This window comes from Bos javanicus, chromosome 26 (genome assembly GCF_032452875.1).
Source record: "Bos javanicus breed banteng chromosome 26, ARS-OSU_banteng_1.0, whole genome shotgun sequence".
Lineage (NCBI taxonomy): Eukaryota > Metazoa > Chordata > Mammalia > Artiodactyla > Bovidae > Bos > Bos javanicus.
The window spans coordinates 20,268,756-20,296,586 of NC_083893.1; the positions used below are offsets into that span (position 1 = coordinate 20,268,756).

General features: G+C 45.5%; 1 protein-coding gene across 2 annotated transcripts in view; it reads left to right on the forward strand.

Annotated features, from left to right (window-relative positions):
• The window catches only part of CNNM1 (cyclin and CBS domain divalent metal cation transport mediator 1), a 72,209-nt gene extending 44,487 nt beyond the window's left edge, over positions 1-27,722 (forward strand). For both annotated transcript variants that reach the window (XM_061403066.1, XM_061403067.1), the window contains 5 exons: positions 9,129-9,292; positions 21,258-21,414; positions 21,574-21,723; positions 23,786-23,887; positions 25,082-27,722. In XM_061403066.1, coding sequence (XP_061259050.1) covers positions 9,129-9,292; positions 21,258-21,414; positions 21,574-21,723; positions 23,786-23,887; positions 25,082-25,161 — 653 coding nt within the window. In that variant the 3' untranslated portion in view covers positions 25,162-27,722. The remainder of the gene's footprint in view (positions 1-9,128; positions 9,293-21,257; positions 21,415-21,573; positions 21,724-23,785; positions 23,888-25,081) is intronic.
• The last annotated feature ends 109 nt before the right edge of the window (positions 27,723-27,831 follow it).

Sequence of the window (27,831 nt, forward strand, 5' to 3'; positions counted from 1 at the left end):
TGCTGAGTTTTCCAAATTTGCTGGCATATTGAGTGCAGCACTTCCACAGCATCATCTTTCAGAATTTGAAATAGCTCAACTGGAATTCCATCACCTCCACTAGCTTTGTTTGTAGTGATGCTTTCTAAGGCCCACTTGACTTCACAGTCCAGGATGTCTGGCTCTAGGACAGTGATCACAGCATCGTGATTATCTGGGTTGTGAAGATCTTTTTGTACAGTTCTTCTGTGTATTCTTGCCACCTCTTCTTAATAGCTTCTGCTTCTGTTAGGTCCATACCATTTCTGTCCTTTATCGAGCCCATCTTTGCATGAAATGTTCCCTTGGTATCTCTGATTTTCTTGAAGAGATCTCTAGTCTTTCCCATTCTGTTGTTTTCCTCTATTTCTTTGCATTGATCATTGAGGAAGGCTTTCTTATCTCTCCTTGCTATTCTTTGGAACTCTGCATTCAGATGCTTATATCTTTCCTTTTCTCCTTTGCTTTTTGCTTCTCTTCTTTTCACAGCTATTTGTAAGGCCTCCCCAGACAGCCATTTTGCTTTTTTGCATTTCTTTTCCATGGGGATGGTCTTGATCCCTGTCTCCTGTACAATGTCACGAACCTCAGTCCATAGTTCATCAGGCACTCTATCAAATCTAGTCCCTTAAATCTATTTCTCACTTTCACTGTGTAATCATAAAGAATTTGATTTAGGTCATTCCTGAATGGTCTAGTGGTTTTCCCTACTTTCTTCAATTTAAGTGTGAATCTGGCAGTAAGGAGTTCATGATCTGAGCCACAGTCAGCTCCTGGTCTTGTTTTTGCTGACTGTATAGAGCTTCTCCATCTTTGGCTGCAAAGAATATAATCAATCTGATTTCGGTGTTGACCATCTGGTGATGTCAATGTGTAGAGTCTTCTCTTGTGTTGTTGGAAGAGGATGTTTGCTATGACCAGTGGGTTCTCTTGGCAAAACTCTATTAGCCTTTGCCCTGCTTCATTCCATATTCCAAGGCCAAATTTGCCTGTTACCCCAGGTGTTTCTTGACTTCTTACTCTTGCATTCCAGTCCCCTATAATGAAAAGGACATCTTCTTTGGGTGTTAGTTCTAAAAGGTCTTGGAGGTCTTCATTGTTATGTCTTACTCCCATCTTTTTTTTTTTTGGTTACACCACATGGCAGGCGGGATCTTAGTTTCCCTACCAGGGATCGAACTCTTGCCCCCTTCAGTGGAAGCACAGAGTCCTAACCTTTGGACCTCCAGGAGAGTCCCTGGAAATTAAGAGGGCTTTTAGGTTTTAAAAGACCTGGTTATTTTGTTTAAATCCCCACAACCACCTTAGGAGATGGGCAGAAATTGTTTGGGGACAATAGGTAAGAAAACAACTCTAAGAAATTAAGCGGTTGGGTCAGTGTCAGACGTGTAATTAGGATGCGGAGGGCTGAGGACCAGAATCCAACTCTCTTAGGCCTTGTTCTGTTGCCTGGGACCTTACTGTGTTTCTGAATGTGGGCCTGTTGTGCCCTCTAGAGGGCTGTGACTTGTTTGCATTTTGAAAGCAGCTGTGCTAATCAACTATGGTATGTACTCACCTTGGATTGAGGCTGGTGGTCCCTACTCCAAATATTGCCACTATTACTCATAGGCAGTTTCCTTCTAGCTGAGCCTGAGGGTGAAATAAGGAGAGCAGAGTGTGTGGGGATTACCTCCAGAGTGTGCTGCGATATGTGATTAGCCAGATTTGCAGGCGTTTTTATTTAAAACCACTGAGAGTACACAGCCCCACTACAGTTACCATTCCCTCTCCCTGGATTCGTTCCTTTTTTCTTCTCCTGATGGTAGAGATGATTTCAAGTTCCCCATGACAGTCCTTCTGAATCCATGAAAGAACAAAAGCAAGAGAGAGGCCGCGAGCAAGAGTCCTTGTTCAAAGCCCAGTTGCATTTGTAATGTACTTTGAGATCAGTGAGGATAGTTTTTTCCACAGAATATAAAGGAAGAACCTAAAAATAATCTTTTTACTTTGTGAAATGTGGTAAGTGGAAATATTCCTTTGGGTCGGCTCTTGCGTAGTCAACATTTGGGAACCATTAAAGCTCCATGTAATGTGAGCGAGTTCATCTGGGCTCCTAACTTGGGCTGATTTGCAGAGTTCACATTGTAGCTTTGACAGAGAGCTTTTGGCATTTGGTTTTCTGATGTTGAATAGTACCCCAGAATGATGAATTTTAATAATCCTAGTTTGTACTCTTATAAGCCTGTGTAATTAAATTCCCGCATCCAGTTTAGAAAGCACAGATGGCCTGTGGCATAGTGACGATGACCAAATCGGGCTGTTCCTCTCTGTCCCTCAGTGAGACTTGGAAAGATGTAAGCAGGCAGTTGATGAACCCTACCTCTTCTCACATCCCCAGACTGAAAAGGAGAATGAGGCGTTCTTCTATGTGTGGCTCTTGTTCCTGGGATAGAGTTGTGAGAGCTCTGGGCACAGGTGTCACGAGTAAAGCAAGAGTCGCAGAGGTGTGTCTAGGTTTTCAGGGCCCCTGCCTATCCGTACAGAATGAGGGGAGATTCCATCCAGCCCTGACTTCTCTTTAAAATCCTCTTCCACCCCTTCTCTCACCACAACCCGATTTTACCCCAGTGTCTTCTCCACCCAACCTCAGTAACTCCAACTTGCCATCCAGGACAGATGTACCTTACAGGCAAACTACATGAAGTCTGCAGGATTGAGCTTGCCACACTTCTCCACCCAAATTGAGAGCATGATGTAAGAACAAGATGGGCGAGGGAGATGTCAACAGCTTGGCCTGAGCCCTATTGAGGGATCCTGTGGTCAGTTTCATGCATCACTGCCCAATCCGTCGCCTCTTAGACCTCTTTGCCCTGTGCTTAGAATTTTTCTTCTCTCTTCACTCCCCCAAGCTGCGCCTCTGTGCTCTTAGAAAATGCCAAGGGGAATTATACAACTTGAACTAGTTTGCCATGCTGCTGGGACACTCGTCTGTTACTGATTTCTTCTCTTTTTTTTTTTTTATTAAAAGCATTTCCATTTCCCTTGCTCAAAAACTTCTGAGTGTATGTGCACAATTACCAAAATGCCAAGTCATCAGCATCCTACCTATTGAGGAATGTCAGGCTCTGGGACACAAAATCATTGATCTTGCACAACAGTCAGATGAGCTGGGACTTTCTTTGTCATGAAATGAAGATTCCTTTTTCATTCTAAAGATGGCTTTTATAGACCCAACCTTTGTAAGACAGCTGTATCTTTTGCTGTAGAGAATCCTTTGGGATATTATGAATAAACCTTCAATAGCATTGTCTTTACTTAAAAAACCAAGAAACATGTTTTTCCTCCCAGCACAACAGTGATTTTGCTTGTGTTTGACTTGTGGGCCCTATGAGTGACAGCAGGGCGACATGCCTGCCCTGGGTGCCAGTGAAGACGAGAGCTTTGGGAAAAACAGGGGTGAAACTGTTTCCTCTGTTTTCAACAGCAAATGGAAGTGATTCAGGCAGAAGTTAATTCTGTTCAGTTCAGTCGCTCAGTCATGTCCAACTCTTTGCAACCCCTTGGACTGCAGCATGCCAGCCTTCCCAGTCCATCACCAACTCCCAGAGCTTGCTAAAATTCATGTCCATCGAGTCGGTGATGCCATCCAACCATCTCATCCTCTGTTGTTCACTTCTCCTCCTGCCTTCAAGCTTTGCTCAGCATCAGGGTCTTTTCCAGTGAGTCAGTTCTTGGCATCAGGTGGCCAAAGTATTGAAGTTTCAGCTTCAGCATCAGTCCTTCCAATGAATATTCAGGACTGATTTCCTTTAGGATTGACTGGTTTGATCTTGCAGTCCACGGGACTCTCAAAAGTCTTCTCCAACACCACAGTTCAAAAGCATCAATTTTTCAGTGCTCAGCCTTCTTTATGGTCCAGCTCTCACATCCATACATGACTACTGGAAAAACCACAGCTTTGACTAGACCGACATTTTTCAGCAAAGTAATGTCTCTGCTCTTTAATACGCTGTCTAGGTTTGTCATAGCTTGTAAGTAAGCGGAAGTTGATTAGTAGGCACGATATATTTCCCTATCAGCCTCACTGAAGCTGTCTTGAATGATGACATAAGGGATGAGAATGTAGAACAGAGATGTGGGGTTGTGGGGCACAGGTCCCACCAGGCAAAGTGGAGGATTATCAAGGAGCAGTGGTTATCTCTCAGGGTAACTGAAGCCACAAACCCCTGCTCACACCCACTCTCTTTGTTCCAAACTGGGTTGAGGACAAAACCTACCAGATCAAGGTGTGGTTTTCCAGACTCTTCTTGCACCAAGGAAGCCACACTCCTGCAGGGCTGCCTGCCCCCTTTTCCATGACAACCAGACCTGAGGAAGCACTACCAACCGACTTAGTCAGCCACCACCTCAGAACAGCCACAGTGGGTCTGGGCAAGCCAGACCTTGTCCATTTACTTCAAGGGACCAGGACCAAATGTGAAATGCGTCTTTTTCTGCCCAATACTGCTGCTCTTCACAGTCACATTGGTGCTTTATTCTGTTCTCCACATCACCATCACTGTCCCTCTCGGCCCCTGGTCACTCCAGTGTCACCCGGCTGGTAAGTAGGATTCCAGGCCTCCTGGTTTCACACGCTCTTATTAATAGACAAACAGAAGGTTCTGATGTTTCCTGAGGCCTCTTCCTCGAGTTATGGGGCCGTGGCAGTGCATTCCTGGAGTGTCCTTCTGCCCACCCCTCACTTCAAGAAGTCAGTCTACCAGGAATGACTTAGGTTGCTGGAAAAGGCTTTCTGATTCCAGAGTGACTAAAAGGTCTGAAACCTTTTTAAAAACAAAATTTAGATTCTAAATAAAAACTCCTTCAGGGACTGTTAGGTGCTGATTGTTCATTCCATCCTTCTTTAACGAGCACCTACTCTGGGCCAGGCACTGTGGTAGATACCAGATATACAACAATGACCAGAAAAGACAAGGTCTCTGCCCTCATGGAATTTAGCATTGAACTGAGCAGACATTACAAATAAATACAAACATGTAATTAATTAAAACTTGTGAAAAGTGCTTTAAAGGGATGAACAGGGGACAGTGATAGAGGAAAATAGGGGGAATATTCTTAAGGTGGCCAGACCGGATCTTAGAGAAGAAGAGGAAAATAACAGAATATGAAAGACTAGAGATCTCTTCAAGAAAATCAGAGATACCAAGGGAACATTTCATGCAAAGATGGGCTCGATAAAGGACAGAAATGGTATGGACCTAACAGAAGCAGAAGCTATTAAGAAGAGGTGGCAAGAATACACAGAAGAACTGTACAAAAAAGATCTTCACAACCCAGATAATCACGATGCTGTGATCACTGTCCTAGAGCCAGACATCCTGGACTGTGAAGTCAAGTGGGCCTTAGAAAGCATCACTACAAACAAAGCTAGTGGAGGTGATGGAATTCCAGTTGAGCTATTTCAAATTCTGAAAGATGATGCTGTGAAAGTGCTGCACTCAATATGCCAACAAATTTGGAAAACTCAGCAGTGGCCATAGGACTGGAAAGGGTCAGTTTTCATTCCAATCCCAAAGAAAGGCAATGCCAAAGAATGCTCAAACTACTGCACAATTGCATTCATCTCACACGCTAGTAAAGGAATGCTCAAAATTCTCCAAGCCAGGCTTTAGCAATATATAAACCATGAATTTCCAGATGTTCAAGCTGGTTTTAGAAAAGGCAGAGGAACCAGGGATCAAATTGCCAACATCTGCTGGATCGTGGAAAAAGCAAGAGAGTTCCAGAAAAACATCTATTTCTGCTTTATTGACTATGCCAAAGCCTTTGACTGTGTGGATCACAATAAACTGTGGAAAATTCTGAAAGAGATGGGAATACCAGACCACCTGACCTGCCTCTTGAGAAACCTGTATGCAGGTCAGGAAGCACCAGTTAGAACTGGACATGAAACAACAGACTGGTTCCAAATAGGAAAAGGAGTACGTCAAGGCTGTATATTGTCACCCTGCTTATTTAACTTCTATGCAGGGTACATCATGAGAAACGCTGGGCTGGAGGAAGCACAAGAGGGAATCAAGATTGCTGGGAGAAATATCAATAACCTCAGATATGCAGATGGACACTACCCTTATGGCAGAAAGTGAAGAGGAACTAAAAAGCCTCTTGATGAAAGTGAAAGAGGAGAGTGAAAAAGTTGGCTTAAAGCTCAACATTCAGAAAACTAAGGTCATGGCATCTGGTCCCATCACTTCATGGGAACTAGATGGGGAAACAGTGGAAACAGTGTCAGACTTTATTTTTTTGAGCTCCCAAATCACTGCAGATGGTGACTGCAGCCATGAAATTAAAAGACACTTACTCCTTGGAAGGAAAGTTATGACCAACCTAGATAGCATATTCAAAAGCAGAGACATTACTTTGCCAACAAAAGTGCGTCTAGTCAAGGCTATGGTTTTTCCAGTAGTCATGTATGGATGTGAGAGTTGGACTGTGAAGAAAGCTGAGCGCCGAAGAATTGATGCTTTTGAACTGTGGTGTTGGAGAAGACTCTTGAGAGTCCCTTGGACTGCAAGGAGATCCAACCAGTCCATTGTGAAGGAGATCAGCCCTGGGATTTCTTTGGAAGGAATGATCCTCAAGCTGAAACTCCAGTACTTTGGCTACCTCATGCGAAGAGTTGACTCATTGGAAAAGACTCTGATGCTGGGAGGGATTGTGGGCAGGAGGAGAAGGGGATGACAGAGGATGAGATGGCTGGATGGCATCACTGACTCGATGGACATGAGTCTGAGTGAACTCCGGGAGGTGGTGATGGACAGGGAGGCCTGGCATGCTGCGATTCATGGGGTCACGAAGAGTTGGATACGACTGAGCGACTGAACTGAATGACTGAAAAGTGAGTGCAGGGATTGGGGGGTAAAATGAGGGGAGAAAAGGGGGCATGAGGGTAAAATGAGCAGGAGGGGAGAAGGGGAAATGGCATCTACTGAGGTGGGGGAGGCTTACATGATTGAGAATCCCCAAGGGGGCCAGTAGGCTGGAGCAGAACAAACATGGTGGGAAGGGAGCCCCAGGAGGAGATCAGATGGGAAAGCAGGGGTCAAGCCATGGCAGGGTTAGTGCTTAGGGTCAAGTCATGGGGGCTTAGATTCAACTGGAAGTTGACTTGTGTATTTTTTTTTAATATTTATTTATTTGGCTGCATCAGGTCTTAGTTGTGGCACTCAAGCTCTTTCGTTGCAGCGCACGGACTCTCTAGCTGTGGCATGCGGTCTTGGTTCCTAGTCCCCCACCAGGAATTGACCTGTGTCCTTTACATTGCAAGGCAGATTCTTAACCACTGAACCACCAGGGAAGTCCCCTGATTTGTGTTTTGAAAATGTGCTTTTGACAGCTGAGGTGAGAACAGATTATGAGATTATAAGTGGGAAGACCAGACTGTGGTCTAGGCAAGAGTGACGGTAACTGGGACTTGAGCCGAAACAGAGACCTGATGTGGGGCTGATGGATTGGCAGGAGTCGCAGGAGACTCCCAGGTTTCTGGTTCAAGTAACAGTGTATATGCGGATGACACTTAACTGAGAAGGGAAACACTGAAGGTAGAACCCTTAATTCTATACTCTGATCAAGGCAGTGATTATTCTGGCTCTAATGAGAAAATGATTCAACATATTGTCATTTTAATCTTTCCACAACAGTAACAGCTTGACAGCTAATCAGACCGTCAGACCTCCGGAAGTCACTCCAAAGAGATGCTAATCATTTTGATGGATGGCAGCATTATCTTAAGAAACAGAATTAAATTCCTAAAGTTCTTCCCTGAAGGAACCAAGGAGCCTAATCTCTTAACAATCAGGCTCTTCATTGGCGCCCCTGAACTGACTGTGTCAGGAGAGGCCACAGCTTCCCACTTCTCTTTCTTGGGAAGAAATGCAGAGTGGTGTCAGAGGGATGCAGAGTGGTGGAAAGGGCTTTGCAGTCTCACTCAGGGTTATTCTGTGGTGGAGGTAATGCTAAAGTCACCTTAGAACCTCTCTTCTATTGATCCTGGGAGGGCAGTTCCCAGTCCATTTTGAAACCAAGTGATACGGTCATAATTGAATGTTCCCAAGAAATTGTTCTTGAAAATGGAAAGAGAGACTGACTCAGAATATTCAGGAGGCCTTTGACCAAAGGCCTGGAGCATTGTTCCAGCCTCCGGCCTGTGAGCCTAAAGAAAGCCCTGCCTGAGAACCACCCCGCAGGGGGCTCCACTTTGGCCCTCCCCAGCTCCACGTCCTCTCTGCGGGGTGAGTAGTTCGTGGAGCCAAAGGGATGTACCACCCAGAGCTGTGTTTTTCCTTCTAGACCATATTTCAGATACAAGAATCCTGAATTTTCCACCCAGACAGCTCTAGGAGACCAGGCCGGGAAGCCCTAGGGCAGGGCAGGGTCTCCCCCTACAGCCTATTTTCTGGCACAAAACTCTAAGGAGCCTGACCTGGCCTACTAGGTTGTCAAGACGGTGTTATTTGTCAAGGAGAAGTGTAGAGCATATTTTAACAGTTTATTGATGTGATTTAAATATCTATCCATATGGTTTGTGGGCCTCTGCTGGTCCCTGCCTGGAGGCAGGCCTGACATTCCCTCTGAAATGCTTCACCACAGTGAGGGCTGGTTATCTGTGCTTGCCAGGTGGTTTTTAGGGCAAACCTAAGGCTTCAGCCTTTCTAAAAGAAGGTTTGTGAATGGAGTTTATATAAAATAACTCACTTTGGTAAATAAAGGGTCTCATGGTCTGGGGTAGCCACCCACATTCACAATGGGGTCCTCATCTCCTTCCCTTCCTTACCCCTGAACCAAGAAGGGCAGTGGGCCACCCAGCTCCTCGCTGGTAGAGGTCGTGGGGAGGGAAGGAGCCTGAGCCACGTGGAGCCCCGAGGTCTGAATTTGATACTCAGAAATGGAGCAGAGGGCATTTCCTGGGCTCTGCGGGGAGAGGTGAGGGCCCCATGCTGCCATAACCTAAATGTCCTGCGGGACCTCAGTAAACCACACCCCTTCCTCTCTTTCCCTCCTTCTCTTCCCACTACTGCCTCCCCACCCCACCCTCCTTGCCTTTCCCCCATCTCCTCTCCTGTCTGCAGTAAACCGGTCCCCTTCCCGCTGCAGTGGGTTGAACCGCTCGGAGTCTCCGAACCGTGAGCGCAGCGACTTTGGGGGGAGCAACACCCAGCTGTGCAGCAGCAGCAACAACCTCTACACACCCGACTACTCGGTCCACATCCTCAGCGACGTGCAGTTCGTGAAGGTAACTCTGCAGAGGACCCTCCCCCACCCCGACCCTGCACCCTTCTGTTCCCCGTTCCCCATACCTCGGCTTTCTAAAGGCCCTGGTTTTAGTCAGTTGTTGTTTTTTTTTTCCCAGTCAGTTTTATTCTGTTCATTATTTGTCACTATTATCGTTCCTTTGTTCATTTGAACCCTGGTTGTTCATGACTGTCTCCCCATTTTTCATGTGGAGAAACTGAGGCAGGAAGAGATAGGGAATTAGCTTGCCTGAGAGAAGTTGCCAGCAGGACTGTTTCCTTTAGTTGCCCCATCATTGGCACAAGGTTGATGTGGTTTATTCAAGATACATTTGCAGGGGATTAATAAACCAAGCATATAGGAGCGTATCCCTGGCAAAGGAAATGGCAACCCACTCCAGTATTCTTGTCTGGGAAATCCCATGGACAGAGGAGCCTGGCAGGCTACAGTCCACAGGGTCACAAAAGAGTTGGTCACAACTTAGGGACTAATCAACAACAATATAGTCGTGTATAGTGGCTTCCCAGTGCCTCCATGCGTGCTCCATGGTGTTTGACTCTTTGTGACCCCACGGACTCTAGTCCACCAGACTCTTCTTTCTGTGGGGATTCCCAGGCAAGAATACTGGAGTGGGTTGCCATTTCCTCCTCCAGGAGTCTTCCTGACCCAGGGATTAAACCCGCATCGCCTGCATCTACTGCATTGGCAGGCAGATTCTTAACCACTGAGCCACATGGGAATCCCAGCTATGATCTTACATATGTATCAGGTTTCACATATTATTATCTAGAAATCTAAAACACAATGCAGTCTGTGAGCTGAAAATCTTTGTAGTAATTATCATACCACCTTGCCCTGTCCCTGAGCTATCTGAAGAGAATCACTTTGCAAGTATGAGAGAGGCAGCAATGCTTATCACCTTGTAATTAAGGAAAGCTGTTTCTTCATACCCCTCATTGAGTTTAATATTAGACAAACACATTCTAAGATTTCCTGCTTTCTCTTGCTTTGATAGGTTTTATGTTGTTGGTTTTGTTTGCTAGCCTTCCACAAATCATTACACACTTGGCCTGAGATCAGAAGGGAACCCATTTACCTGAGTCCAGATGAACACCCAACGTGCTCACTCGGTGACTGTCGTCCCGGTTACAGGGGATGAGGGTGTGCTGAATCACAAAGGTGGGAAAAGGTCCTTTCCTTCTGTTCAGAACACTCACCCTGATAATTTGAGGGTGGTGTGTGCTGACTGGCTTTCTGTGTTCCATGACTCTGTAGACACCCTGAACTACAATACACATCGTTGATAAAAGTAACCCTGGAGAGTTACCAGAGGAGGGGTTGTACCTGTGGAATGGGCTGGGGTAATGACTGTTGGTGGCGTGCCCTATGCCACGCACTTTAAGTCCTTGATCTGAATTATCCACTTAGTCCCACAACCACCTTAAGAGGTAGGTACTCTGTCATCCCCACTTTATAGATGAAGTAGGAGTTTGTGGGGGGCTTCCCAGGTGGTCTTAGTGGTAAAGAACTCACCTGCCAATGCAGGAGACGTAAGAGATGCTGGTTGGATCCCTGGATCAGGACGATCCCCTGGAGATGGAAATGGCAACTCACTCCAGTATTCTTGCCTGGGAAATCCCGCAGATAGAGGAGCCAGGCAGGCTACAGTCCATGGGGTCACAAAGAGTCAGACACAACTGAAGTGACTCGGCACACATACACATGGGAGTTTGAGGAGTATAACATCTCATAGCTGGGAAGTGGCAGAACCAAGCTGCAAGCTGCAAGATTAAGTCTCTCTGTCTCCAGAGTCCAAGCCCTCAAGTCACTGGGCTTTGAGAGAGTTCAGGGAAATCAGAGCTGATGGAGCCAGGGGAAAGTGCTTTAGTAACTAATCCAACAGTATGCATGGTATGTATGATTGTGGACACTTTAACTAGTCTATCGTGACAATGAGGTTGAACCTCAGAAAACCACAGCCCACGATTCTGCTCCCTTTTGCCTCCAGCCCTGAAGCCCTGTAATTGTAGACCGTCCTCAGAAATGAGGTAAGAAAAAGTGGGAGGAGAGAAATTCTGCTGTGCTAACTCAGTGGTTGGTAGTACTGGGCACATGGTTTGTGGGAAAAGAAATTGAATGTCATGATATGAGTCAGTGGCTCAACAGGTAGCTACTGACTACTTGCTCGTGCTCAGCACTGTCTAGGCATCAACAAGATACTGTGGTCAACAAGACTGCAAGTTCCTGCTTTTCTAGAGCTTCCAGGCTCATAGGAGGAGAAAGGTGATAAACAAGTAACCACATCAGTAACCTAGGTTATTTAGGAGAGTGATGAAGGCTCTGAAGGAAATAAATCAGATCATGGGATAAACAGTGCCTGGGCAGAGTTGGCAAGGAGGCTGCTTTATTTTTTTTTTTTTTTAATCTGCATGATAGATTTGCTAAACTGCCTTAATAGCAATTTTATTCATCTTAAAATCACTTCTTTCAATTTTTAAATGTCTCTCCATTCTGCCTTTCCAAATTCTGATATCCTGCAATATACTAAACTCCCTCCCCACCACCATTCCAAACCTTTTGTAAAAAAAGATTTGTTGTGAAATGGAAACACATTTTTTTAAGAACTAGAAGGTCCTCTAATTTCCATTCCACTAACATTTATTTGGATAAATATTAGGAGTTCACTTCTCTGACTTTGTTTCCTCCTCTGAGATGCAGGGATAAATGCTGTCTTCTATGTAAGCTGTTGAAAGCAATTGCTTAACATATGTGAAACTATATGGTAAACTGTAATGGAGTAAAATTAATATGACATATGATAAAAAACAATTGAGTTTTGCACTTCTCTTGGATCTTTGTAGTTTTTTTTTTTTTAATATAATTGATTCACAGTGTTCTTTAGTTTCAGGTATACACCAAAATGATTCAGTTACACATATTATTTTCAGATTCTTTCCCTTATAGGTTATTACAGAATACTGAGTAGAGTTCCCTGTGCTATACGTAGGACTTTGTTGCTTTTCTGATTTATATATAGGAGTGTATCTATTAATCTAATATCCCTAATTTATCCCTCTCCCTCTTTCCTCTTTGGGAACCGTAAGTTTGTTTTCTATGTCTTTGGGTCTGTCCGTTTTGTAAATAAGTTCATTTATATCATTTTTTAAGATTTCACATATGTGATATCATATGTATGTGTCTTTCTCTGACTTTGTTCACTTAGTATGATCATCTTTAGGTCTATCCATGTTGCTGCAAATGGCATTATTTCACTCCTTTTAATGTTGAGTAATATTTCATTGTATACATGTACCACATCTTCTTTATTCATGCTTTCATTTCTTGGCTATTGTAAATAGTATTGCAATGAATATTGGTTTCTTTTTTTTTTTTTTAAGAATAAATTCTTAATATCATCAAATATCCAATGATGTTTAAATTTCCAGTTGCCTTACACACCTCTTTTTTTTTTTTTTTTTTGCCTTGCTAATTTTCTGTTTAGTTGATCTATCCATAGGTGTGAGTGGGGTATTAAAGTCTTCCACTATTATTGTGTTATTGTTAATTTCTCCTTTCATACTTGTTAGCATTTGTCTTACATACTGCGGTGCTCCCATGTTGGGTGCATATATATTTATAATTGTTATATCTTCTTCTTGGATTGATCCTTTGATCATTATGTAGTGACCTTCTTTGTCTCTTTTCACAGCCTTTGTTTTAGAGTCTAATTTATCTGATACGAGTATTGTGACTCCTGCTTTCTTTTAGTCCCTATTTGCATGGAAAATCTTTTTCCAGCCCTTCACTTTCAGTCTGTATGTGTCCCCTGTTTTGAGGTGGGTCTCTTGTAGACAACATATGTAGGGGTCTTGTTTTTGTATCCATTCAGCCAGTCTTTGTCTTTTGGTTGGGGCATTCAACCCATTTACGTTTAAGGTAATTACTGATAAGTATGATCCCGTTGCCATTTACTTTATTATTTGGGGTTCGAGTTTATACACCATTTTTGTGTTTCCTGTCTAGAGAATATCCTTTAGTATTTGTTGGAGAGCTGGTTTGGTGGTGCAGAATTCTCTCAGCTTTTGCTTGTCTGAAAAGCTTTTGATTTCTCCTTCATACTTGAATGAGATCCTTGCTGGGTACAATAATCTGGGCTGTAGGTTATTTTCTTTCATCATTTTAAGTATGTCTTGCCATTCCCTCCTGGCTTGAAGAGTTTCTATTGAAAGATCAGCTGTTATCCTTATGGGAATTCCCTTGTGTGTTATTTGTTGTTTTTCCCTTGCTGCTTTTAATATTTGTTCTTTGTGTTTGATCTTTGTTAATTTGATTAATATGTGTCTTGGGGTGTTTCTCCTTGGGTTTATCCTGTTTGGGACTCTCTGGGTTTCTTGGACTTGGGTGATTATTTCCTTCCCCATTTTAGGGAAGTTTTCAACTATTATCTCCTCAAGTATTTTCTCATGGTCTTTCTTTTTGTCTTCTTCTTCTGGAACCCCTATGATTCGAATGTTGTAGCGTTTAATATTGTCCTGGAGGTCTCTGAGATTGTCCTCATTTCTTTTAATTCGTTTTTCTTTTATCCTCTCTGATTCATTTATTTCTACCATTCTATCTTCTAATTCACTAATCCTATCTTCTGCCTCTGTTATTCTACTATTTGTTGCCTCCAGAGTGTTTTTAATTTCATTTATTGCATTATTCATTATATATTGACTCTTTTTTATTTCTTCTAGGTCCTTGTTAAACCTTTCTTGCGTCTTCTCAATCCTTGTCTCCAGGCTATTTATCTGTGATTCCATTTTAATTTCAAGATTTTGGATCAATTTCACTATCATTATTTGGAATTCTTTATCAGGTAGATTCCCTATCTCTTCCTCTTTTGTTTGGTTTAGTGGGCATTTATCCTGTTCCTTTATCTGCTGGGTATTCCTCTGTCTCTTCATCTTGTTTAAATTGCTGAGTTTGGGAGTCCTTTCTGTATTCTGGCAGTTTGTGGAGTTCTCTTTATTGTGGCGTTTCCTCGCTGTGTGTGGGTATGTAGAGGTGGCTTGTCAAGGTTTCCTGGTTAGGGAAGCTTGTGTCGGTGTTCTGGTGGGTGGAGCTGTATTTCTTCTCTTTGTTCAGTCGCGCTGTGGGGAGGGAGGGAGGGATGCTGCAAACAAATGACACTGGCATGCGCTCGCAGTGCCTCAGCCACACTGGGTCTGCCCCCGCTCACGGCGCGTGTAGCCTCCCTGCCCACACTGCTCAGGCTCTAGATTGTTCCGCCGGGAACAATCCGAGGCTGGCCCTGGGTTGCATGCACCTCCCAGGTCCAAGCCGCTCAGGTTCAGGCACTCAGGTAGTCCTCAGAGGCGCAGACTCAGTTGGGCCTGCGTTTTGTGCTCTTCCCAGGTCCGAGCAGCTCAGGTGATGAGGTGTTGGGCGAGCACCAATGCTGCGACTTATCGAGGAGGCTGCTTTAGAAATGGTTATTAGAGCAGGCTGAGAAAAGGACATTTTTTGTTGGGACCTGGAAGGGGCTGTGGAGAGAATGTTCAAGACAGAAATGACAGAGCCAGGAAAGAGTTTGGTGGTCCGAGGATATTTGGCCTGGCATGTTATGTGCAGACAGAGGCTGATCTGAGTTGGGAATAGAGTGTGGGTAGCAGTGTTACCTGGCATCTTTAGGCCAGAGCACAGGGTCTGGATTCTGTTTTAAGTGCATTGGGAATTTTTGTTCAGTTCGTTTCTCATGTCTTTCCACTTGTCTTAGTCTATTTTAGCTATTATAACAATTACCATAGACTGGGTGACTCAGACCACCAACATTTATTTCTCGAAGTTCTTGGAAGCTGGATCTCCAAGTTCAAGGTGCTGGTCAATCCAGGTGGTATCTGGTGAGAGTCCAGTTCATGGTTTGAAAATGGCTGTCTTCTCTGTGTATCCTCATATGGTGGGAAGGAGCAGGGAGAGGGAGAGACAGAGGAAGCAGGCTTCCTTCTTATAAGGGCTCCCTGCTCATGACCTAACTACCTCCAAGGCTCTACCTCCTAATGTCATCACCTTCGAAGTTAGAATTTCAGCGTATGAGTTTTGGAGGAACACAAACATCCAGTCCATACACCATTTGTATCATAAGTCGAGAAAATCCATATGAGGCTTTGGAGAGAAAAGTGAAGGAAATTTTGAGGTGTCATGTGTAATGAGCAACTGTGATAAGCCCAGAGTTTTCTGAAAGATCTCTGGGAGTGCACAGCTTGGAGAGCACTTTTAGGAGATGGATTTAGCTATTCCTCAAAATGGAATGTGTTAGGATGAATGAGTGAGTGAGGGAAATTGCTCAGTCGTGTCCAACTCTTTGCGACCCCATGGACTGTAGCCTACCAAGCTCCTCTGTCCATGGGATTTTCCAGGCAAGAGTACTGGAGTGGGTTGCCATTTCCTTCTCCAGGGGATCTTCCCGACCCAGGGATCGAGCCTGGGTCTCCCGCATTGTAGGCAGACGCTTTACCATCTGAGCTACCAGGGAAGCCCTGTTAGGATGAATACCCTACACTAAGTTTGTAAGGATTTTCCTAAAACTTACAATTGATCTCACATAGCTCATGTATCCACTCCTAAAAACAAATGGAACATTCTATAAATAACAGGGAACTTAAAAGGAATGTCTCTTTCCTGACAGTGAGCCAGTGGCATGCTGAGAACTCCAAATCCGCGGTCAGTTCTCAGGTACAGGTGTTATCCTTTATCTCAGGCCAGAGGGCCTTGCTGTGACTGGGGCAGCAGGGCATCACTGCACGTGGTCCTTTTGTCTACCTAGATATTCTGAAATTGAGAAAGCTACATGTCAGAAGTAGAAATTTAGGGAAGGCTAGAAACCTAGTAAAGTATTATTCAGAAATCTCTTTCAACTTGTGGTTCAAGTCACTTAAAAACTTCAATTGCAATGGGTTGTTCTATGGAAGGGAACATTGTAAGTTCAAGCTCTTGTTTAACATAAGGGTTTGATTTTTCTGTTTTGTTTTTTAATATAAGTTAAGATGACATTTTTCTCCTGACTAAATGGACTTTTAGGGCCATGTTCAGGTTGCTCTTTTACTCACCTCCTCAAACCCACCTTTTTTTTTTAATACAAAGAGAGTTTTTGAGAAAGCTCAGGGCTGATTTCACTGGCCAAAGCCCCTGTGACTGGCTGCAGAGGCTTTTCCTGTCCCAACAGACTAACTTCTAGAACTGTTCATTAAGTCCAGGAGTAATTTGAGTTCAATATAAAATTAGAAAGAAAGGTATATCCAATATCCAGTGAGTATCTGGGAAAGGTATTAAAGCCATGATTGTGTCTGTGTGTGTTTGTGTGTGTGTGTGTGCATGCGTGCTCAGTCGCTTCAGTCATGTCCAGCTCTTTGTGACCCTACGGACTGAAGCCCACCAGGCTTCTCTGACCATGGGATTATCCAAGCAAGAATATTGGAGTGGGTTACCATGCCATCCTCCAGGAGATCAACTCAACCCAGGGATCGAACCCTCGTCTCCTAAGTCTCCTGCAGTGCAAGTGGATTTTTTACCACTGAGCCACTGGGAAAGTCCCAAAGCCATGATTAATAGGCGTTAATAAGTTATGAAGGTACCAAAGAATCTTTAGGAATTCTTTAATGTATTCCATAAATATTAATATCATCTTTAAATTAAGAATATTTGGCAGACATTATATAGTGAATTGTAACCATGGCCCAGATGCCCCATCACCATCTGGAGGCAGAATCTCTAAATTGCAAAATTGTGTTTTGAGGAATTAATTTCTGTTGCTGTTTAGTCGCTAAGTTGTGTCCAACTCTTCTGGGACTCCATGGACTGTAGCCCGCCAGGTTCTACTGTCTATGGGATTCCCAGGCAAGAATTCTGGCATGGGTTGCCATTTCCTTCCCCAGAGGATCTTCCTGACCTAGGATTGAACCCTCATCTCGAGCACTGGCAGGTGGATACTTTACCAATGAGCTACCAGGGAAGCCCTTGAGGGATGAATAAACCACCCAAGAGTTGAAAATGTAAGCAGAACATCATAAGAGGATTGGAAACATCACTCTGGCTGAAAGGTGAACTTCTGGACGCATTGACTGCTAAGTCAAAATGTCCCAAAGGGTACCCTTAACTCCTGTTAGTTTCGAGATCAACTGATCTCCATTTCTTTTGTAATTTAGAGGACAGTTGAGTGGTCATGTATGGATGTGAGAGTTGGACTGTGAAGAAAGCTGAACGCTGAAGAATTGATGCTTTTGAACTGTGGTGCTGGAGAAGACTTTTGCAAGTCCCTTGGACTGCAGGGAAATCCAACCAGTCCATCCTAAAGGAGACCAGTCCTGGGTGTTCATTGGAAGGACTGATGCTGAGGCTAAAACTCCAATACTTTGGCCATCTCATGCGAAGAGTTGACTCATTGGAAAAGACTCTGATGCTGGGAGGGATTGGGGGCAGGAGAAGGGGACAACAGAGGAGGAGATGGTTGGATGGCATCACCGACTCGATGCACATGAGTTAGAGCAAACTCCGGGAGTTGGTGATGGACAGGGAGGCCTGGCGTGCTGCGATTCATGGGGTCGCAAAGAGTTGGACATGACTGAGCAACTGAACTGAACTGAACTGAACTGGGTTCTTAATTGGCTACAGTAAAAGACAATTTGAACTCAAGCTATTGCTAAGAAATGGTAGCTACAGTAGTGAAAAGAGAATAAGAACATGGTGTCCTTTGAACAGTGGTTTCATTCACTTGGTGCCAATCAGTAAGTATTTGGTAAGCAGTTAACGATGGTTCTAGGCACCATGAGCTGTACTCAAGAAATGTAATTGGGGAAAAGAACCATAAGTCAAACGACAGTGACCAATGCAGGGTAGCATCTAACTGATTATGAAACCCTATGACACTTTAAGCACTGTATTGGCTGGAGAAAGCACTGGGCCTTTAAGAATTAGGAAGGAATAAAAGGTGAGTGAAGGCAAGGCCAAGAGGGAGAAGGAAGGAAGGGGTATGGAAGGCAAGTGAGCATGGTGCACTCAAGGAATGTAAAAGAGGGGCTAAGCCAGACCAGAGGTTCTGTGCTGGCAAGCAGCGGGACACTGGGGCCGTGCCAGGCTGGACTGTCAAAACTGGGCAGAGCTATCTAGTTGATCTGCTGGACCGTCAGTGTCTGATACAGAATCCAGTGGCCATAGGTGGCCGTTGAGCACATGAAATGTGGCTCATCCAAACTAAGGTTTGCTAGAATGTAAAATACATATCGGATTCCAAAGACTTGATACAAAGAAGAATGTAAGATTCCTCATTAATTATTTTATATTGGTGACACATTGAAGTGAAGCTATTTTGGATATGTTAAGCTAAATGAAATATATAAAATTATTTCACCTGTTTGCTTTTACTTTTTTAAAAACGTGACAACTAGAGAATTTTAAATTACCTATGTGGGGGTTTCCCTAGTGGTCCAGTGGTTAAGACTCTGCACTTTCAATGCAGGAGGCATGGTTTCAATTCTTGGTCAGGCAGCTTAGATCCCACATGCTGCTCGGCCAAAAAAAAATTTACCTATGTGATCTCACATTATCTTTTTCTTGGATAGTACTGTGGCGTGATGCTTGGATCTAGAAATGCAGCTGGAGAGATTTGCTGAATACATTTGGCTCGTGCCTTCTCAAATCATAGTTTGTGGCACTTTGAAGAGAAGCATTGTGAAAGCAAGGCTGTGAGATCCCTAGAGCAGGTAACCAAGGCATTGCCCAATGCCTTTGTCTTGAATAGGCAGTGTGTTTTACACCATAGTTTTTAGGCAAAGAATCATTTGGTCTTTAACTAAAAGTGAAAAAGTAAAAGTGTTAGTTATTTAGCCATGTCCAACTCTTTGGGACCCCATGGACTATATGTAGCCCTCCAGGCTCCTCTGCCCATGGAATTCTCCAGGCAAGAATACTAGAGTGGGCAGCCATTCCCTTCTCCAGATCTTCCTGACCCAGGGATTGATCCCAGGTCTCCTGCATTGCAGGCAGATTCTTTACCATCTGAGTCACCAGGGAACTAAACTGGAAGCCAAATCTAAACTAACTAGTTAAAAGAACCCAAATAGAATAATATCAAGTGCTTTGTTGAGCTTACCAAGAGTCATTTAGGACATTTTCCTGTTGTTTAAGCCAGGAGAAACTTCAAGACTCCAAAGAAAGCGTCACCTTTAGAAACCCATGGTAACATTAGAAGACTGAGTTTTGATAATAACCTTGGCTCAGACCATGTATCCTACTTCTCTTCAGTCATCTGATGCCTGCTGCTGCTGCTGCTAAGTCGCTTCAGTAGTGTCCGACTCTGTGTGACCCCATAGACGGCAGCCCACCAGGCTCCCCCGTCCCCTGGGATTCTCCAGGCAAGAACACTGGAGTGGGTTGCCATTTCCTTCTCCAATGCATGAAAGTGAAAAGTGAAAGTGAAATCGCTCAGTTGTGTCCGACTCTTGGCGACCCCAGGGACTTCAGCCTACCAGGCTCCTCCATCCATGGGATTTTCCATGCAAGAGTACTGGAGTGGGTTGCCATTGTCTTCTCCCATCTGATGCCTATGGGCCCCCAAAATAACATAGCAATTTTGGAGGGACCTCCCCTAAAGTTTTGTGAAAGGCAGCCTAATGCAGCCAGATGCATTTACAATGTACAGAGGTGAGCTCAGATGCTTTCCCCTGGACAGCAAGCGTAAAGGCCCTTTAAACTGAAATGACCAGATTGCAAGGGCAGATCCTGCCCATTAGCAGACCCTGGAGTTTCTCCTCAGAGAACTTGGAATTCTACAGTCCCACCTCGCTTTCCCTCTCCCTGGCCCCTGAGGATGAGTAGCACTTTCCTAAGCAGAATGCACATCTCAGTGCTGGAACTCTGAAGGCTTGCTAACTGTTAAAGCTTAGGCAAATCCCCAACCTTTCTGAACGTCATTTCCTTATTTGTAAAATGGGCATCACAGGACCTCTCATGCTTACCCCCCTGCAGCCATGGTGCCCAAAGGAGATAACGCATTCCTGAGTGCTCTGTGAGCCATAATGCACTGAATGGATGGAAGGTTTTATTCTCATATTCCAATGTCTGTCTGCAAAAGCAAACTCTTCTGCGTAACATTAGCACTTCACCAACATCTGAAAATCAAATCATCAGTTCCATCTCTTTAGTATATTTATAGCACTTCCAGTAATACATAGGATTTCCAAAAATAAATAACTCAATGATGTTTTAAATAAAAAGTTGAGATTACAAGCCAATTTGGTGCAAATACTATCAGGAATGAGTTTGTTACTGCAAATAAATAAATTTGTGAGCTTCCTGTCATAAAAGGAAAAAAAGGAAACCTAGTGGATATTTGAGTCCTCATTCAATATAAAGAAGTATACAGTGCATCTACAGAAAGGAGCTTCTTCCTAGCACTACTTTCTTGAAGGATTTATCAAATGGATTCCTATATGATTATGGAAGTCATTAGAAAAAACAGTAGTAATAAAGTGACTTCATCCGTGGTTTTGCCAAAGTTTATGTTCTTCATATGGAGGTTTCTTATTTCAGCCTCTACACAAGTTGGGGATCTTGTTCTTGCTGAGTCCCCATTGACTGCCCGTTAGGAAGAGGGCCCTTGGCAACAACATAAGCCTGTGTTTTAAACCTCTCCATGGGCAACCGCCTGCTAACTGAGAGGCCTTCCATCCTCTCCTGGGTCTCAGGAGAAGGTTCCTCCATGTGTAAGAGTCCAGAGCCAATAAAAATGAACAGAAGAACGCTGGTGGCAAAGGGGTTCCCTCTTTGCCCCTTAACTGCTGGGCCCCAGAACATGGATCCCAGACCACCAAGGCCAAAGGTTCCAAAGAACCTTACTGGGGGTGCTTCTGAGCTCAGGAAGGTGAGCCAGGTCCAGGGAGGGGTCTGCCCAACTTCTGACCTCGACCCACCTCTCTGCCTCCATCTTCCAGGTCACACGGCAGCAGTACCAGAACGCGCTCACCGCCTGCCACATGGAGAGCTCACCCCAGTCCCCCGATATGGAGGCCTCCACGACCCGGGGCACACCCCAGACTCCCAAGGATGACCCTGCTGCCACCCTCCTGAGCCACCGGAGCAGCCTGCCGTGTAAGCCGGTCGGGAGGTGATGAGCCCGGCCAGGGACTGCCCGCCTCCCTCCTCGGCCCCGCCTCCGTCCTCGGCCCCGCCCAGAGCTGCAGTCTCGTCCGCAGGGAGCCCCAGGTCTCCTCCAGAGCAGGGAGGTGACACACTTACTGTCCTCCCCAGGCAGCCGCTCAGATGGGCTGAGAAGTCCCGGCGAGGTCGTGTACCTGAGGATGGAGGAGATGGCCTTCACCCAGGAGGAAATGACCGACTTTGAGGAGCAGAACACGCAACAGCTCTCGCTGTCTCCTGCCGCTGTGCCCGCTAGAGCAGGTCAGGGAGGGAAACTGAGTCCCGTGGGAGTAAAGGGGGAATGGGTCAAGGCCGTTGGGTCCTGGTATGGCCCTAGGTGAGCCAGGTGAGGGAAGTCTGGGACCAGAGCCCCCACGTAAAACTCCCCACTTCCTTATGCTACCAGGGAAGGAACATTAAGGCTTACTATGCCTCTCCCAGGCATCAGATCCGCGGTAGTTTGTTCTCAGAACACTGTTAGCTAGGTTTCCACCTGGATTCAGACCTCGTCTTCCCCATTTAGGAGTTCAGCAACTGTAGGCAAGTTACTTTAACCTGAGACTCGGTTCCGTTAGCTTAATAGATATCTTTCCTTATGTTTGTTTTTTAGTCGCTCAGTCATGTCTGACGTTTTTGCGTCCCCGTGGACTGTAGCCCACCAGGCTCCTCTGACCATGGTGTTTCCTAGGCAAGAATACTGGAGTGGGTTGCCATTTCCTTTTCCAGGGGAACTTCCCAACCCAGAATCAAACTTCCCTGCATTAGCAGATGGGTACTTTACCACTGAGCATCCAAGGAAACCAATTCTTCCTTATGTTAATAGATAAAAATCACGGTGGCTACTTCATGAAGTAGTTTTGAGCAGAAATGAAATAACATTTATAGGAGGGCGCATCACAGTACTGATACTGTGCTCCCTAAATATTAGGAAGTTATTATTCGGCCTAATTTATAGATTAGGAAGGGCTTCCATGGTGGCTCAAGACAGTATAGAATCCGCCTGCAATGCAGGAGTCCTGGGTTAAATCCCTGGGTTGGGAAGATCGCCTGAAGGAGGGCATGACAACCCACTCCAATATTCTTGCCTGAAGAATCCCCATGTACCGAGGAGCCTGGCAGGTTACAGTCCTTGGGGTTGCAAAGAGTCGGACACAAATGAGCAATTGAGCACGTAGATTAGGAAACTGAGGTCAGCCTTTGCTCTTACTGGCAGGGCTCTTCCCTTTCTTTGAGTCCCTGAGACTAGCAGTAATCTGTAGGATCTGTCCTGATCTCTGAGATCATAGCACCTCCTATGGAGACACTGAATACTCCTGTCTTGACTGCAGTGTTGCTCCAAGCTCCAAGCGTCCCACCAGTCCTGAGATCCTTCTATGCTTGCCTCATCAAGCTAGTCATCTCCATGTATTCTGCCGCCCCCTACACCAACGACCCCAAGGCCAGCACCCATCCCGCCTCCAGACCCACCCCAGTCCGCAAGTCTGAGATCCCCCAGGTCCAGAGCAGTGGCCTGACAAGTGCTCACAGACTTTTGAAGTCAGTGAGACAACGTGTTTGAACTTGTAGCTAACTCAGAAAATCGAGGATATGCATAATCACAACTCCAGGACCTGAATTTAAATGATGGTTTTCCTCCTGTGCACACTGATTTTAATAGCTAACACATGTAGCAAGAAGTTTATATCAAAGGAATGAGAATAGAGGAGATGGGCCAGTCTTTGGAGATTATTCCAGTCCATCCTCCTCGTATGACACAAAAGGGCATACGCCTGGAGAAGGGAAATGACTTGCCCAGTCCACCACACCATCTGCCTCCCCAATGAGATTCAGAGGCATTGGTGGTCAGGGCCTGGGTCCCTTTCCAGCTCCCAGATCGGGCAGTTCTCTGAATCCCCCCTGGGTTTGGTGGAAGAAGAGAGCACATGAGCTTAGTTGTTACTGAGCCCTGTGATTTTGCAGTGTCCATGCAAGGAGAGGAGTGTGAGGTGACACCCGGCCTGTCCTCCAAGGTGCTTCTTATCTGGCAGATACTGAGTGGAAATGCTCGTGTTCCCGTCTCTGTCTGACCTAACAGTGCTTGGAAAGTTGGATTCCTGCTCCTCTTCTCTTGTTTCTTAGTTCCTTTTGTGGCCCTAAAAAGCCTCTTGCTAAGTAATTAGAGCCTTTTTCTTCCTGGACATCCCTTCTATGTTACAGCCACCACTGCCTTGGCTCTGGTTTTGAGCTTTCACCTGCCAAGGAACATTGACAAAAAACACCCTACCTGGATCCCTGGGTGTTCAGGTGGAAAGGCTTGTGTTCTTTCTTCTTTTCTTTTTCTCAGCATCAGATAGTGAATGTTGTCATATCAACGTGGACACAGAGGCCAGCCCCTGCAGCAGTGACTTGGAGGAAACCATGGGCAGGAAGTTGCTGAGAACCTTGAGTGAGTACTTCTTTACCAGGATGAAAACCACCCACCAGCTGGTTAGTACGAAAACATGCTAGGATCTTACTCCTGAAGGAGAAACCATTGACTCCTTTTGGGAACCCTAATGAGCTACAATTGTGGAAACCTGTAATGGGGTTTGGGCAGGTACTGCACCCTTGCTAGTTTGGGCATCTGTGCCATTCAGTGGGTAGTTGTCTAGGGCAGGAGTCTGTAAACCATGGCCACAGATCAAATCCTGACCTCCTCCCCTGCCCATTCCTATAAAAAATAAGGAGGCTTCCCTGTAGCTCAGGCAGTAAAGAATCTGCCTCCAATGTGGGAGGACCTGGGTTTGATCCCTGGGTTGGGAAGATCCCCTGGAGAAGGGAATGGCAACCCACTCCAGTGTTCTTGCCTAGAGAATTCCCCGGACAGGGGAGCCTGGCAGGCTACCGTCCACAGGGTCGCAAAGAGTCAGACACTTTCACTTTGACTTTGTTGGATTATAGAACCCACTAGTCTTTGATGGCCACAATGGCAGAGTTGGGTAGTTGCAACAGGGACCAAATGGCCTGCAAAACCTAAAATACTTACAATCTGGTCTTTTAAAGAAAATTTGTGTTCAGGAAACTCAATAAAAAGGAGAGCAATATCCTCTGTGGAAGGAAGTCCATGGCAGGGAGAACAAGGTGAAATATAGTCCTTTCCAAAAACAATGGAGCTGGGAACAGAGTACCCTTCCACCCCCACATACCCCAGTGCAGAGGGAGGTTGCCTCTGATCTAGAAAGTGCAGGTCCCTGGGGATGGCTCCCAGCTACACCGCCACCTCTGGCTCAGGGACATCAACGTCCGTGAGACCAGTCTTCTTTCTGAGGGTGTCTGGCAACCATTTGAGCTGAGGATGAGGAGGCATGCTCCTGGGACACCGTGTGGGCCTCGCTCGATCCCATCCAGGAAATCTCCTTATATTGGCACTAGTCTGGATGTGTGGCTTTTTGGAGATGTCATCTCAGGTGGAAGGTGCATTCTAATCCTTCAAGACGTGCATATGCTGATGTCAGCACCTGGAGACAATGCAGGCTACTGCCAAACTATCGAGGGCTTTGTCTCCATTCCTGCTTCTATTTTGAAGAGCGCTTGGGCCCCCGAGAGAGTGCTCATGTTCTCCCAGTCTTACAGACTGACCCTTAGAAAATGTGTTTTTCAGGTGGTCGAAAAAGGAAGAGGTCACCAGATGGAGAGAGAACCTCTGAGGAGAACTCCAACTTAACGCCTCTCATCACATGACAGGGCTGTTGGCGTCCACTGGGGGCGTGAGATTCCAGAGCGCTGGGGAGAACCCATCCTCCCATCGTCTGCTTCTCCCCAAGGCCTCCCACTGGTGACAGAGCGTACTGCTTTCTTTACCACCTCTTCACCCCTAGCCATCGGTGTGGCAGATTTTCTCTCATCGCCTCCAGTTTGACTCAGAGCCTTGCGGTGGCCGTGACGGAAGGAGGTGCCTCAGTGGAACATGCTGGAAATGATCTCGTCCACAGCACAGTCTGGGACTGCAGAAGAAATGACCCCAGGCTGACAATGCCACTCTAGGCTAACCCCTGATGCACTTCCTGTTCCTTGGTGTCCCTTGGCACCATATTCATGCTTCCCTTAGCTCAAAAGGTGCCACTGGCAGAGAACAAAGGAGGCTGGGGCAGCAGGTAGGAGGGGTAGTTCGGGAGACACACCAAGAATTCTCCAGAACATTAGAGCAGCGGGACTCAGTCATGCTGCCGTGTGACGTTACAGGACAGAAAACTGTTGGTGACCAGTTTCCTGTTAGAAGAGGGTTCCAGCAGCCTGGGAGGTGTGTCTCGGCTGGAATGAAAAGAATGTAAGATGGACCCTCAAGTCACTGTATTTCCCAGGGACACATCTGTTTTGGCTCCTGATTAGTAGTCATCAGTCCATCAGTAAATCTGCTCTGGAAGAGGAGGAGCAAGAAGAAGAGAAACCCATTTGGGAGCCAGAGATGGAACTTCAGGTTTTAAATTTTAAAATATATATATATATATATGTGGAAAAGTTTTAGCCATGACAAACCAAAGAGTGCCCAGGTCAGCCAAGAAGGATGCAAGCTCTCACGCGGCTTCAGTGTGTATTACACAGGAACATGGAAGAATCACTCTTCTTTTTTTGTCCATTCCCCCACCCCCACCCTTTTCTCCACTCCATCAAGTCAGCTGAGTGTACTTTATTCTGAGAATGTACCAGATCTCTGAATAAAGTACCAGAGAGAGCTGGTACATTGAACACCATTTTCACCTGATGTTGGGCTTCCCTTGTGGCTCAGCTGGTAAAGATCCGCCTGCAATGCAGGAGACCTGGGTTCTATTCCTGGGTTGGGAAGATCCCCTATAGAAGGGAAAGGATGCTCACTCCAGTATTCTTGCCTGGAGAATTTCATGGACTGTATAGTCCATGGGGTCGCAAAGAATCCGATGCGACTGAGCAACTTGAACCTCGCTTCGCTTCACTTGGGACAGGTGCAATTCCAAGCGTGACCACCAGATGGCAGGATGACTGCACGAACCTGCTTGAAGAGTAAACTGATCAGAAACCACAGAGCCAGCCTTATGGAAAATGGGGAAGTGAAGGTTGTCTTTGGGACACCTGTATCCCTTTCTGATGTATATCCCACCCATTGGGTTCCCTCGATCAGGGATCCAGTGATCCAGTGCTCATCTCAAAACCATTCCCTAACTTTTCTCTGGGGATGTAATTCTCAGGCTTCCCTCATCTTCCTCCAAAACCATTACTCCCACCTCCCTATACCCATTCAATCAATAATCACATAGAGGGTGGAGAAACTGATCATTCCTCTGGGTTATTTGCATCTCAAAAGAAAATGCTTACCCACGGGAACATTTACCTCAGGGGTTCTTAACTTGGGGTCCGTCACTCCAGGGGGGTCCATTGTTGGATTTAGAGGGTCTATGAAACCCCTAACTGTCAGAATTTAGTGTCTGCCTTCTTATGTGTGTTTTCCAGAGGGTAAAGCTTTCATACGATTCTCAAAGTTCTCAGACCCGTAAAGTATTAAAATCCACTATTTTAACTAGTGGAACTTTCAGCCCAGAGTTTCTGCAATGCAGAATGAAGTGAATACTGCGTAGTTTGAGAAGATTTTTAGTTGTAAATGGTCTTCCCAAGTGTCCATCAAATCGATGGCGAAAGCTGGCACCCACCAAGTGGAAATCGTCAGAAGTCCTTGGCATACCCTATGGTATTGTACAGCGTACACCCACGTAACTGGGTCCCCACCAAACCCCAGCAGGTGTCTGCAGACAGGAGGGGCACAGCATGTGGAAGTGGACTTTGCCTTTCTCAGCAGTGTGTTATTGACTTCACATCCTTTGCCTGGCCCTGCCTGAGGCTCAGCAGTGCATGACTTCTCGTAAATAACACAGCTACCACACACCCCTAACACCTACCCTTGCCTGGTAGAAACAGCCAAAGTGTCAGCCCTTGGTGCTGGGTGCCTCTGACCCAAACCGGTGAATGCTGTTTCAAACAAGGTCTGCAGTCACGCAGTCTCCTTGCCCAGCTGGCCACTGACCCAAGGGTTGCGCCTGGCTGGTCTTCCTTTCATTACCCCTTAGGTCACTGCTGTTGCTTTACACCCGTCTCTTTGCAAAACCCCTAAAGAGCCTGTCACCACTCCTCTCCCTTTACCCCACCCCATCCCAAGATTTCCTTCAGGTTAAAAAAGAAAGTTAAAAAAAAAAGAGGATTTTGAAATAAAGTATTTATGAAGCCTCAATACATTGTAAATAATTTTTAAATAAAATAAAAATCCTTTTCCTGGACTATGGCTGTTTTCCTTGCCCCTGCATCTCAGAGTTCCAAAGTAGTTTTCGTATGAGATGTAGGGTGGGGTGAGGCACACACATAATTACCTTACCTGAGGGCCACCTG